The sequence below is a fragment of the Pelodiscus sinensis genome, chromosome 5 (genome assembly GCF_049634645.1).
Source record: "Pelodiscus sinensis isolate JC-2024 chromosome 5, ASM4963464v1, whole genome shotgun sequence".
In the NCBI taxonomy this organism is placed as follows: domain Eukaryota; kingdom Metazoa; phylum Chordata; order Testudines; family Trionychidae; genus Pelodiscus; species Pelodiscus sinensis.
This window is the reverse complement of record NC_134715.1, coordinates 15,194,476-15,207,712: the sequence shown is the minus strand read 5'-3', so window position 1 is coordinate 15,207,712 and position 13,237 is coordinate 15,194,476. Positions and strand designations below refer to the sequence as shown.

General features: G+C 43.3%; 1 protein-coding gene across 1 annotated transcript in view; it reads right to left on the bottom strand.

The window, feature by feature from the left end:
• The window catches only part of LOC102463678 (E3 ISG15--protein ligase HERC5), a 64,051-nt gene that overhangs the window by 17,109 nt on the left and 33,705 nt on the right, over positions 1 to 13,237 (bottom strand). The window contains exons 15-17 of the mRNA XM_006111053.4: positions 11,377 to 11,424; positions 5,978 to 6,079; positions 5,776 to 5,889 (exon numbers count right to left, since the gene is read on the bottom strand). Coding sequence (XP_006111115.2) covers positions 5,776 to 5,889; positions 5,978 to 6,079; positions 11,377 to 11,424 — 264 coding nt within the window. The remainder of the gene's footprint in view (positions 1 to 5,775; positions 5,890 to 5,977; positions 6,080 to 11,376; positions 11,425 to 13,237) is intronic.

Genomic DNA, 13,237 nt, shown 5'->3' with positions numbered 1-13,237 from the left:
TAATAGATTCATGGAGGTCAGGTCCACCAATGGCTATCTAGCTTTTTTTTTTAACCCTGTTAAAGTCCTAGACTTTACCACATCCTCTGGCAAAGAGTTCCACAGGTTGACTGTGCGCTGAGTGAAGAAAACCTTTTGTTTTGAACCTGCTGCCTATTAACTTTATTTGGTGACCCCCTAGTTCTTATATTGTGGGAATAAGTAAATAACTTTTCCTTATTTATTTTTTCCACACCAGTCATAATTTTATAGACCTCTATCATATCCCCCATTAGTCTCCTCTTTTCTGAGCTAAAAAGTCCCAATCTTTTTAATCTCTCTTCGTATGGGATGGTTCCAAACCCCTGATAATTTTTGTTGCCCTTTTCTGAACTTTTTCCAATGCCAAGATATCTCTTTTGAGATGAGGTGACTATATCTGTATGCAGTATTCAAGATGTGGGCATATCATGATTTTATACAGAGGCAATAAGATATTCTCTGTCTTATGCTCTCTTTTTTAATGATTGCTAACATTGTTGGGGGGTTTTTTGATTGCCGCTGCACACTGAGTGGATGTTTTCAGAGAACTATCCACAATGACTCCAAGATCTCTCTCTGACAGAGCATTTGTCATTATTGAAATAGGCATTATTATTGCCAGAATAGCAGAACTGGCCAGTCTATTCATGGCATGAGGGAATCCTGAAATCTGTGCCAACTGCCAGTGGATAGCAGTAGTCTGGCAGTTACCAACCATATCCTCTCCCCAGCCTCTTGCAAGATCTATGGTGACTGGGGAAAAGTAGTAGTAAAAGAACGGAGCAGGGCTGAGAATCAGGCCTATTAGAGTACCCTCCTTTAGGTAACTTTTAGAAATGGGTGAGAACCTAAGTCTTCATCTCCATTAGGGGTAATGCACACTATGGGGCTGTCTACACACTGGGCCACTTATTCCGGAAAATCAGTCACTTTTCCGGAATAAGCTGCGAGCTGTCTACACTGGCCCTTGAATTTCCGGAAAAGCAACGATGCTCTACTGTACAAAATCAGCCGCTATTCCGTAAAACTATTCTGCTCCCGCTCGGGCATAAGTCCTTATTCCGGAACACTGTTCCAGAAAAGGGCCAGTGTAGACAGCCCAGTAGTCTTTTCCGGAAAAAAGCCCCGATCGCGAAAATGGCGATCGGGGCTCTTTTCCGGAAAAGCGCGTCTACATTGGCCACAGACGCTTTTCCGGGAAAAGGGCTTTTCCGGAAAAGCAGCCTGCCAGTGTAGACGCTCCTTTTCCGGAAAAACTGAAAACGGAATAGTATTCCGTTTTAAGCATTTCTGGAAATTCATGCCAGTGTAGACACAGCCTGGGAGTGCAGTGTTTTATAAAGCACAGGAACATGTATATGTATTGGTCTGGATACACTGATGGTGCATTTCAACATAGCTCTGTCTGAAACTATTTTAAAGAGCAATAGGGAACCATCCTTGGGCAAAAGCTGGGTTTACAGAGCGCAATTAACCCAACACCACATTTTCTGCATTAAAAATCACAGCCATATATAGTGCATTACCCCACCATGTAGACAGCCTGTAGTCAAACAGTGCCAGTCATCTTAACTTAAAGTAGGAGCTTCCACCTAGACAGACAAAGACAGCTCTATTGTTGAGACAGACTGGTGACAGCAAAAGTGACACCTGTACATGAGTTAGAACATCTATGTACAAATCATCATTAGGCATGCTGTTGTCACCCTGACATAAAAATCAAGAGGATAAGGAAGAAGGAGCAGAAGAATCTTCCTACATAATCTTTTAGCTTAGGTTGGAAATGTGCTTCCATTTACAGCATGGTAACATATTTCCATGTGAAAACTGAAGAGTCAGGTCTGTGTTGGGTATCTATCCGGGTACTGAGATTTATGCCAAATGCATCTGACTAGTCACATATATGGTAACTAGTTAACATAGGATGGATCTTCTAATGCAGTGGTTCTCAAACTTTTTGGCCTGCAGCCCACAATGTTCAATGCAAACCAAACCTTTCCACAGGCCACCAGCCAACCACCCATGTTGACAAAATGTGTGTAGGGCAGGCCTAGATAATATAGGGTGCACAGACCTGGCCTGTAGACACAGCAGGAAGCCTCAGGCAGACTCCCTGCTTGCCCGAGCTCCCACACGCTGCTGAGAAAAATGGCTGCCAGGCCATTTGTGTTTCTCAGCTGTGAGTAGGGAAAGGCTGCCCCCATGCCCTAGCACAATCCCCCTGGCTGGTTTCTGACCATCTCCCCTCCCCTCAGGCTCTTATTCACAGACCTACATCGCCCCTGCAGCCTGTGTGGGGGTGGGACAGGCTGAGAAGCTATTGGTGTAAGGTCTGGTTGGGAGGTAGTTCAGGAGTGGGCTGGGGGTGAGGGTTTGGCCAGGGGGTAGTGTACAGGAGTGGGTTGAGGGTGTGGGGTCTGGGTGACAGGTAGGGTGCAGGAGCAGACTGAAGGTGACAGGGTCTGGTTGGGAAGTAGGGTGCAGGAGTGGCCTAGGGTGGGGGTTCTGGGTGGGTGGGGATGCAGGAGCAGGCTAGGAATGGGAGGGAGAGAAGGTGCAGGGTCTCGGTGGGAGCAGAGTGTGTGTGGCTCTGCACCTTCTGCTTCTAGGCACCACCCCTGCTGTTTCCATTGGCTGTGATTCTGGCCAATGGGAGCAACGAGGAAAGTCTCCAGGCTAGCAGTTTCCTGCACTGCTGTTCCCCCAGCCAGGAGGTGATGGTTCCCTTTCAAGCCAGATCCAGGCTACGAGCCTTCCCCTCCTTCCCTCAGCAGTGGGAAGCCAGTGGTGGTGCTCTAACCTCACGGGGGAGCTACAGAACTAAAGCACCAACACAGGTTCTCTGTTTCGGGGGAGGGGCACGTCAAGTCCCGAGCCTACAGACCACCTGCAAGATGAACTGTCACTAGTGATCCATGACTAACTCTGGGAAACAAGAGCCCACCCCTTTGTATATAGCCCATGACGACAGCAAACTATGATGTCCAATACTATGAGGTAAAGTATGAGAATATTTATCCTATTTTCATAGAACTTGTATTTAACTGGTTGGTAGTTTACATATTGTGGCAAAGTTCTGGCCGTGCCTCAAAGGTCTCACGCTACTGGCAGATAATATTAGTCTCAGATTCTCTGTGGTTCTATACCTAACCCTTCTCTTTACAGGAGGCAGAGTCCATAGCAGTAAACCATACTCATCACAGGCTACTCCATGGTTTGGGGATGAAAACCCTTTGATAATCCTGGTCTCCCTTCCTAGAACAGACTGTGTTGGTGTGGGGGAAGGTTTGGGGATAACCTGGGCCTGCCCACTAATCTTGGTTCTGACCTAGGGACCCTAAAGTAGCAGCAGTCAGTTATTTTTCCATCCAACTTAGCAGCTTTTTCCCTGGGCCACTTCTCCAAACAATACCTCCAAAATATTTCCCTCTGGTACCTGTTAACCAGCTCTACCAGCTTCTTGTTCCTCCTTTTCTCTTTCTGGGCCATCCCTCTTTGTCTTCCACCTCTCCTTAACTGGGGGAGACTTTTTAAAGTACCTCCACTGGCTGTAATTGGCTGCAAGTGTTGAGTGACTTGCCTGAGGGAGCAATCTATTTAATTAGCCCTAGGTATTTTCCTGCCTTTTTATTGCAGCAGGCTCTAGTAATTTACTCTGGAAAGAGAAAACCACTTATCCAGTGCCCTGTATACCTGCCTTCCACCAGAGTGTAGTAGGCTGCTGGCTTAGGTCTGTCACATATCATCATCCCACTGGCTCAATACCAGGTGACTGGCCAACTTGGGTCATTAAATAGTGCATTCTGGACAGCCCATTGGCATTCCCATGGCAGCTTCCTGCTCTGTGTTGCACCAAAAACTGGAATGGCTGGAGGGACAGAAACCACCTGGTCACTTGCATTCTTTTCTTTGTTTTGCTGCATCCACTGGAGAGGGGCATGATCCACCATGAGAATAAACTTGTCTGAGCAGATGTAACAAGGCTTTCATTGCCCATTTAACGGCGAGACATTCTCTCTCCACTACTGCATATTTTTGCTCCCTTGGGAAGAGTTTCCTGCTAAGATACAGGATAGGGTGTTCCTCCTCCCCAACCATTTGTCTCTTGTTGAGGTTCTGGGTGCACTTCTCCTCTCACCTATTAATTTATGCACATCCCATCCATGGCCCCACAGAGTCGTGGGACCTCCTCCTCTCTATGGCCAACATGGCAATTTATAAGACTAGGGAGCAGAGGTTGGCTGAGGGAGAGGCCTGCAACTGGGGGAAGGGGCTATTTCTGCTCCTGTATCCGTTCATGCATCGGGGCAGAATTCCACTAAGAGCCAGCAGACGCTGCCCCTCTCAAGACCTTTGAGGGACAGTGGGCTCTGTCCAGGGCTCTCTGCTTGGTATCCCCATCCAGTTCCCTTGTTTTAACCCTTTGACCATCCCTGTTTTCTCTTTGTCCCCCAGAATCAGTTGGAGTCTAGGGCTCTTTGGATCCTACCTGTAGACTGGGGGAGGGTCCTCCTGGACCCCAATAGGACAAGAGTGTGGCAGGCTGCTGGCTTAGGTCTGTCACAATATATGAATGCATATAAACAAAAACCAAACCGCAGGAAAATACTAAAGATGTTTAGTTAATGAAAAATTAAAAGCACATTAGTAAGATGCTCTAGGGAAAATCAACTAGTTATAGTTTGGGAGGGCAGAGGGTATTTTTGATGTGTTTCTTAATGAAGCAAAACTATAGTCAGACATTCAATGCTGTAAAGCATGGCATAAATGACAGTGACCCTGCATATTCACACTGCTGTGGTAGACACAGGGTGGGAACCATTGGCAGTGTGGCAGGGAAGAAGAACCACAGCCAAAAGAAAAACAAATAAGAGTTGTTGCATTTCTCTTGTGGCACAGATTGGATAATCTGAGTACTCCACTGTGTAGTGCTATTAGGAGTTTGGAAAACAGAAGCCGATCTGACCCTATGATGCTGTGGTGAGTTCTACACAGGTCTCTATTAAAGTCCTTAATTCACTCAATTGTTTTTCCAGTGTAGCTGCTGCCAGATCAACAGAAATGGAAATTGAAGCCTCCTTTTTAGCTACATGATTGCACTGCAGAGGTAGCAACACCACAAGCCATCTCCCAGACTGTGCCACTAGTACATCTCATCCGTGGTGGGCGGGGGACTATCTCCAATAGCAACAGCAGCACTTAGTCTCTGGGGCCAAGAACTGACTTGGCCACTAGTGCTAGTCATGGAGATATCTTGTTTTGTAGACATCTGTTTGCTTGACCATAACTTTCACATACAGCAGACTACCCAAGAGGTAGTCTACACAAGCGGATGACCAAGCAGTGCATGAGCACTCCATCAGGTAGTGCTGATAATATAAGTCTGGGAAATAGAAGCCTCTATAACCCTATAGTGGGATTTCCACAGAGTGCGTATTACCATTTCTCTTAGCCAGCCAGTTACTCCCCCCTCCCCCACCCCAAACATTTGTATTAGCCATTTGTTTTAACCAAACAAAGTTTAATTGCCAGGTGTGCCAAGAATGAAGCTTTTCCTGTCAGGATTCTAGCCCACATAGAACTTGCTTTTAAGTAACTTCCACAATACTCTCCCCCCATTCATTTTTAACTGGATTTTAAAATGCCTACTAAATGCTAAAAAGATCTCCTTTGTGGATATTAGCTATATTAAAGGCAAAGTTTTCCAGAGCAATATATTCAGAGCTAACAAAATAATCAAGCTTGATTTCTTACTTTCAAGAAGTTCTCAAATGCTTTAGGTGTTTCGCTCCTTAAAATATGCCACACGTCATGCACAAGGTGTTCTCTTCTAATACTCAAACACCACCAATTTAGGAAAATGATTGGCTACAAAACACAATAGATGGTGTCACATGCTTTACATTCATTTGGCTTAAAAAACATTTAAAAAAACCTCATTGACTTTGATACTTACATTATGTATACGGCACAGAATTTGGCGGTCAATATTGTAAACCACAATTTTATCTTGCATGTCAAAGATGCAAGGGTATTCAGTCAGTTTCAACAAAGCCCTCTGAAATAATAAGAAAGTTACATTTTCCTCTTGAAAATGAGTTTTAAAATGTCACTTTGTGGTCGTAACTCCTGAACACTAGTGTCAAAGACAAGCTGGATTGTCAGTTCTTCCTCTATCAAGTCACATTATGAACATCAAGGCCATATTAATAAAAGAGATGTGCAAAAATTAAATCCCTCATTTGTGTTAAAATAGCCACTTACAGGTCTGTTCCCCCCACTTTAAATACCTCAATTCCTGACATTCTACATCCTTATGCACAATACCTCATTGTAGAAGTTGTCCTCTTGAAATCAGAGCTGCTTTGGTAAATTGGCCCTGGGCATTATTATTAGCAATGAGCATGGGCAGTAGAAATTCCCAGAGAGCATATACAAATTTAGCATATTTTTTCACAATCTATTGAATTTGGTAGATGTTTTCACTTCCCTCAGTTCTGTTTGACACAACTCTTTAATCATAGCTAGCATTGAAATTTAAGGCATGATAAATACTCTTAAAGCAATATAATAACCAACTAAATGGGACACTGGGCTCGGGTTATAAACCCAAGGGTTGACAGATATTTGTGGATTTCATCTAAATTGCAAAATTTACAAAATCTGAATACAGCCTAGCCTTTGAGAATGGACCATTTTATGATTAAATTTGCAGCAAATGTATGAGAAATGCTGCTGGCTTGGAGATATCTGAATGGCTTGAGAACTGTGCCCTTCACTATAGTATCAATGGCTACTCAAATATTTCTCTGTTAGGTTACTACAGTTTCAATCTGGCATACTTTCAAATTCATTTTGAATAGGTTGAGCCTGCTCCTGTCATTTGCTGTGAGTAGCTCAACCATTTTATCACCATGGAAACCCCTTGAAGTCAACAGGGACCAGCTTAGTTTCTACAAATTAGAAGATCTGGATCTTAGGGGCTTAAAAAAAAACCACCCTAACAATCCAAAATAATGCACAGATGAAAAAAAGAGAGTCACATCCCTCTTTCGATTACATCTCCCCAGCTGCAGGGGAAGAAGAATAGCATTGTACAATTTTACAACTAGAAGGGTCTAGAAAGAAAAATGCAGTGTTAGTTAATTAAAATGTATATACAATTATACTCTGCAGAACACCATTGTTTTTCTACCACAGCGGATGACCTCTCAAACTATTGTAACATATGAAAAATGAAAATATTAAGTGAGTGTTGAAAGCTCACCACACAAGGCCATTTTACACTTTTTTTGTTTTAAACAAAGGTTTGCAGTTCAGTTTTATTTGTAAAAGCAGGTGTAAGCAGAACACCCAATATTTCCCTTATCCTGCTGTCCTAATGGCTCCTCTTGTAGTAATTGGAAGGAACGATAGCTCTTCCCTAATAATCTGAAGCTGTACACTGTGGAGATGGTGGTCACCGCCAGACTAAATTTTGTGGGCCCAGCACCAAACATAGTTGTGGGCTCCCATGTAGTCATTCAAGGCCCCTGCTGAGTGTAGGCCAGGTGTGGCAGTGCCACAGTGTACCCACTACTGAATCTCAGAAGTGTTTTTCCATTTGAACATACATATCTGCACAGGATTACCATACACAGCTTCCTCACTGAGGGTATGTGTAGAATACATTTTAAAAAAAAACGTCACCTGCATCCACACTGCAATCGCGTTCTTTTGAAATTAAATTGAAAGAACGCAGGGTTTTTTCCGACATTGGTAAACCTCAAATTATGAGGAAGAACGCCTTTTTTGAAAGAGCTCTTTTGAAAAAAAGGCATGTGTGGATGCAGAACAGGGACATTTTTTGAAAGAAGAGGCAGTCGAAAAAAAGCACAGGTGCCCTGGTGGCCATTCTGTGAATAACAATCAGGGCTTTCTTTCGAGAGAGTGTCCATGCAGTCTGGATGCTCTCTTTTGAAAAAGCCGATTGTCCACACCTCAAAACCAGATAAAAAATGGGCTCTGTTGAAAGAAGCTTGCAGTCTAGACGTACCCTGAGCTGTACCCATTTGGGTTTACCAGTATCCACAGTGAACAGAAACTTGATTGCAATCAGAGGAAACTCCCCACAAATTTATCTCCTTCCTTCTAACATTCTACAGCTATGTGTCCAGGACCACCCTATTTCACCAGCCACTATATGTGATCCTAGCCTCAGAGCTCAATAAAGTTTCACAGCCAGCAGCTACCTGATCAATTCTGACAAATCTCTACCCCAGCACCCATCCTGCCATTTGAGCAAGCCACTTACAATCACCATTTCTCCGAAGTGAGGACTTATCCCCAGGGAACCAGAAGTCATCTGTCTTTCTTCCTCTGCTCATATCTACATGCTATTCTACTACCTGGTCACCCCCATCTATGTCAATGCTGGTTTCCCTTCTACCTTAGATATGCTCCGCAGCCAGTCAGTGGGGGCTATTCTCCCCTGTAAGCCTGACCTGCTTCCTCTGACACGCTTTTCCTATTGATGACCTCTGTTCCTTGAGCATAACGCCAGTTTCTTTATCTACTCCTAGCTTAATGCAGCCAAGGGGTCAATTGCCAGAGGCTAGCCTTAGAAAGCTACAGCTACTAGCCACAGGAGAGGTGGCAATTCCAAGTCTGAGCATGCCTGACCCTTGTCACAGCAGCACTTGGGACCAAATCCTCAACGCTGCCCTAGGCAGCTGCAGACTTTGTAGCTAGGTGCTTCCCTCCTCTAGACCAGTGTTTCTCAACCAGTGGTATGAGTACACATAGGGGTACTTGAGAGAAGTCTGGGGGGGTATGTCAACACAACTGAAATTTGAAGGAAACTGAATTTTTTTTTAAGTTTTACAGTGCTTTATTATTTTTATACTTTTTACACCCAAAAATTTCATCGCCTGCCCAGCTATGATTAAGTTGTTTAAACAAATGGTAGAAAAAAGTGTGTATCTGAAAACTGTAGGTATTAGGGGTACTTTTTTTTAAAGGGGGTACTTTTATATAAAAAAAAAGTTGAGAAACCCTGCTCTAGACCATGGCTTTAAGTACCTGAGATGCTCATCTCCTGCAGGCTCCTGCCCCAGATTCCCATGCACCCCTCAGCTACCACACAGTTGTGCAAAAAGTGCAGCATGAATGATTTTGGAGCAGGGGTGGGCAATAATTTTTGGCTGGGGGCCACTTCAAAAATTATTAGAACGACCAAGTGTCTCTTTGTATAAATTGGGTTTAGTAAGAACAATTGGTGGGAGGGAATGGGCAGGATTGACCCACACATCCTGCTAGAGGTAACTAGAAGGCTACGTCTACACTGGCCCCTTTTCCGGAAGTAGGAAATAAGTAGGAATAAGACCCTCCGGAAAAGGGCGCTTTTTCCGGAGGATCGGGGCCAGTGTAGACCTCTTTTCCGGCTTTTTTAAAAGCCGGAAAAAAGCGGCGGACATTTTTATTTAAATGCCGCGGGGGATATTTAAATCCCCCGCGGATTTCCCTACGACGACTGGTGAAATTTACATGCCCCTTCTGGAAAAGGGGCCAGTGTAGACGTAGCCGAAGTGATTAGGCCCTTCACACTGGCTACGTCAGTGGTGGCATTCTTATGGGTGGGAAAAGACAGAACCACGACTTCCTGCCTGGCACTGTAGGCAGCATACGGGTGAAGTGTAAGGTGAATTAGGGTTTATTATTGTATATAGTAGATCTTTTAGTAACTGCTTTTGCATTGCTTTGTGCTGTATTATTTGCTTTAGAATTTATAGTATTTAAGGATTAAATTGTATAGTAACTGTTCTTAAGGCTTGTAAACTTAAACAACTGTATTAACTGCTTAAAGCTTGCAATAAATAAGAAAGTGGTTAAGTAGCCCTGAAGTGTACTGGTTTCCCCTGGATCTAAAATAAATTGAACCACACAACACCCCCCATCCACACACACGTACCTTGCTGCCTCTATCAGATAGAGGAAGCAAAGTTGGGGGGGAACAGGGGGTACTTCAAAGCAGCAGCAACACACAGTTCATCGGCCCGTGCTCAGATGTATAGCACTGCCACTTTGAAATGCCGAGGCAGCATTTTAAAGGGCAGTGCCTCACAGCTGATCCCTGACTCAGCTGTGTGGCGCTTCTCCTTTGAAACGCCACCTCAGTGTTTCAAAGCGGCAGTGACACGCAGAGCCCATGGTCAGCTGAGGACTCTCCAGCTGATCCCAGGCTCTGCGCCGCATTTCCACAGAACCCGGGATCAACTGAGGAGTCCCCAGCTGACGCTGGGTTCTGGGGAAATGCCATGTGGAACCCACGGTCAACAGTCCCCAGCTGACCCTGGGCTCTGCGTTGCATTTCAAGTTGGCAGCACAGCATGAAGCCCCGGGTCAATCTGAGTCCCTCACTGACCCTGGGCTCCATGAGGGTGCTTCCTCTTTGAAATGCACAAGAGCCCCTGCTGGGGACTCTTGTGCATTTCAAAGCTGGCCCACGTGCAGCCTGGAGTCAGCAGGACTTCCCACTGGCCCTCGACTGCACGCAGAGTTCCACATTCGTCCTTTGAAATGTGGAAGAGCCCCAGTGGGGGCTCTTGTACATTTCGAAGGAGGAATGTGGAAGTGCCTATCGACTAGTCGAGGGAAATTCCATCAACTACTCAACTAGTAAATTAATGGCTAGTTAACATCCTTAGTCCTAGTACTTACTGTTTAGGAGGAGTTCTTAGACACACAGACAAACTCTCACAAACAAATAGTAGATTTTGACTTAGAACCATCTTTACAGAGGCTGTGTCTAGACTACATGCCTCTGTCGGCAGAGGCATGTAGATTAGACAGATCAGCAAAGGCAAATGAAGCCGCGATTTAAATGATCGCGGTTTCATTTACATTTACATGGCTGCCGCGCTGAGCCGACAAACAGCTGATCAGCTGTTTGTCGGCTCGCCGCTAGTCTGGACGTTCCCCCTGTCGACATCAAAGCCCTTTGTCGGCAGCCCCGTTATTCCTCGTGGAATGAGGTTTACCGGGGCTGCCAACAAAGGGCTTTGATGTCGACAGGGGGAACGTCCAGACTAGCGGCGAGCCGACAAACAGCTGATCAGCTGTTTGTCGGCTCAGCGCGGCAGCCATGTAAATGTAAATGAAGCTGCGATCATTTAAATCGCGGCTTCATTTACCTTTGCTGAACAAACAAATCTACATGCCTCTGCCGACAGAGGCATGTAGTTTAGACGTACCCTAACTGTCTGGGAATTTTTGGCTTACCGAGTGTTCCTGTAAAATTCATGAAGACAACAAGTAGGAGGTTATAATGATAGAGTTCAAAGGTCAGTTTTTAATGGGATATAAACTATAGTTTACCATTTCTCTTTTCTTTGAATTCTGGATTTTGTTCCACTGCTCTGGAGTCTAATAAAAGAAAAATGGATTTTTAATGCTTTAATTCATACTTCAGATAACTGCAAAGCACTCTAGAAAAAAATGAGTTACATACATGTAAACATCTCATCTGGACCAACAAGTAATTAGTGCACACATTTAGCAGAGTGATTTATCATTATTATTGGTATTTTAGAAAATATTGAAACAGATATTATACATAGTTTTATTAAAGATGACACCAAAAAGAAAAACTGATTACTAGTTTCAATTTTGAATGAGGAAAAACCTCAGCCTGGGTTTTTAGTGTTTTTTGTTGTTATTTCTGCGTTCCTCTCTCCTGATCCCTTTCTTAACCTTATTAATTTTATTTTGCTTCATAATATAGGATTTATAATTTCATTGCAGTTGAAGCGTAAACACTGCCATTTTTTAAACAACTACTTTATAGAACCAGAAGGTGAATTATATGACTGAATTACTTATCTAAAAGCATCACTGCAGTATGATTACAGTCACTGGATTATAAGTACAACCATTCAGTTTTATTTAAGGAGCAAAACTATGGTAAAGTCCATTTTCCACATGATGCACAACATTAGGCAAAAGCCGAAAGACATTATTGAGACTATATTTGGAGTCCAAGAAGAGGAGGCAAATATTGTAGAGTCTTCCTTCTTTCTCCCCTTACTTTAGATATCAGTAAGGTTGTACAATACCCTTCTGTCGGAATAAACTACGCAATTTGCACTATGCAAATTGTGTAGCTTATTCCGAGTCTAGGTCAAAAGAGCTTATTTTGAAATTTGGCGGTGCCAAATTTCAAAATAAGGTACTATTCTGACAAATCCCTTAACCCTCGTGGAATGAAGGTTACAGGGACTCTCGAATAGTGTGCCTGCTATTTTGGGTAATAGTAGTAGCATTTAAAGACACAGCGTTGCTATTTTGGGATACTTCCAGTATCCCGAAATAGTGCCACAGTCTAGATGTACCCTAAATCTTGTTTTCATCAGTACTTAAATGATAGGGTATTTTGACTTCTGTGACTCATTGCTAGACGATAAAAAAAATTTTTTCATTGCTAAAAATGTAAGAACGTAAGAATAGTGGCCAATGCCAGGAGCTTTAGAGGGAATGAACAAGACGACGATCATCAAGTGAGCCATCCTCTGTTGTTCAGGGGTGTACAACACCCAAAATATAGAGTTGCATCACTGACCATCTTGTCTTATGGTTCATGAACTTATCAAATTATTTTTTGAACCCAGTTATAGCTTAGGCCTTCACAACATCTCCTGGCAATGAGTCTCTCAGTTAACTGTTCGTTGTGTGAAGTAGTCCTTCCTTTCCTTTGTTTTAAACCTGCTGGCTATTAATGGGGTAATCCTTAGTTTGTTGTGTTATGTTCAGTAGTAAATAATACTTAATTATTAATTTCCTTCACACCAATCATGATTTTATAGACGGACCTCTATTATATTCCCCCCCACCCACCCTTAGCCATCTCTTCTTCAAGCTAAAAAATTTGAGTCTTTTTAATCTCCTTATATCAAAGCTATTCCAACTTCCTAATAATTTTTTAACCTTGATTCTATAGTGGCATTATTATCTATTCCTTTCCTATTTTTTACTACAGCTACACACTGAGCATGTGTTTTCAGAGAACTATCCACAATACTCCAATATCTATGATCTCTTTCTTGAGTGATAACAGCTACATTAGACGACACCATCATTTTGTAGGTACAGTTGGAATTGTGTTTTCCAATGTGTATTACTTCACATTTTTTAACATTGAATTTCATCTGCCATTTTGTTTTTCAGTCACTCAGTTTTGTGA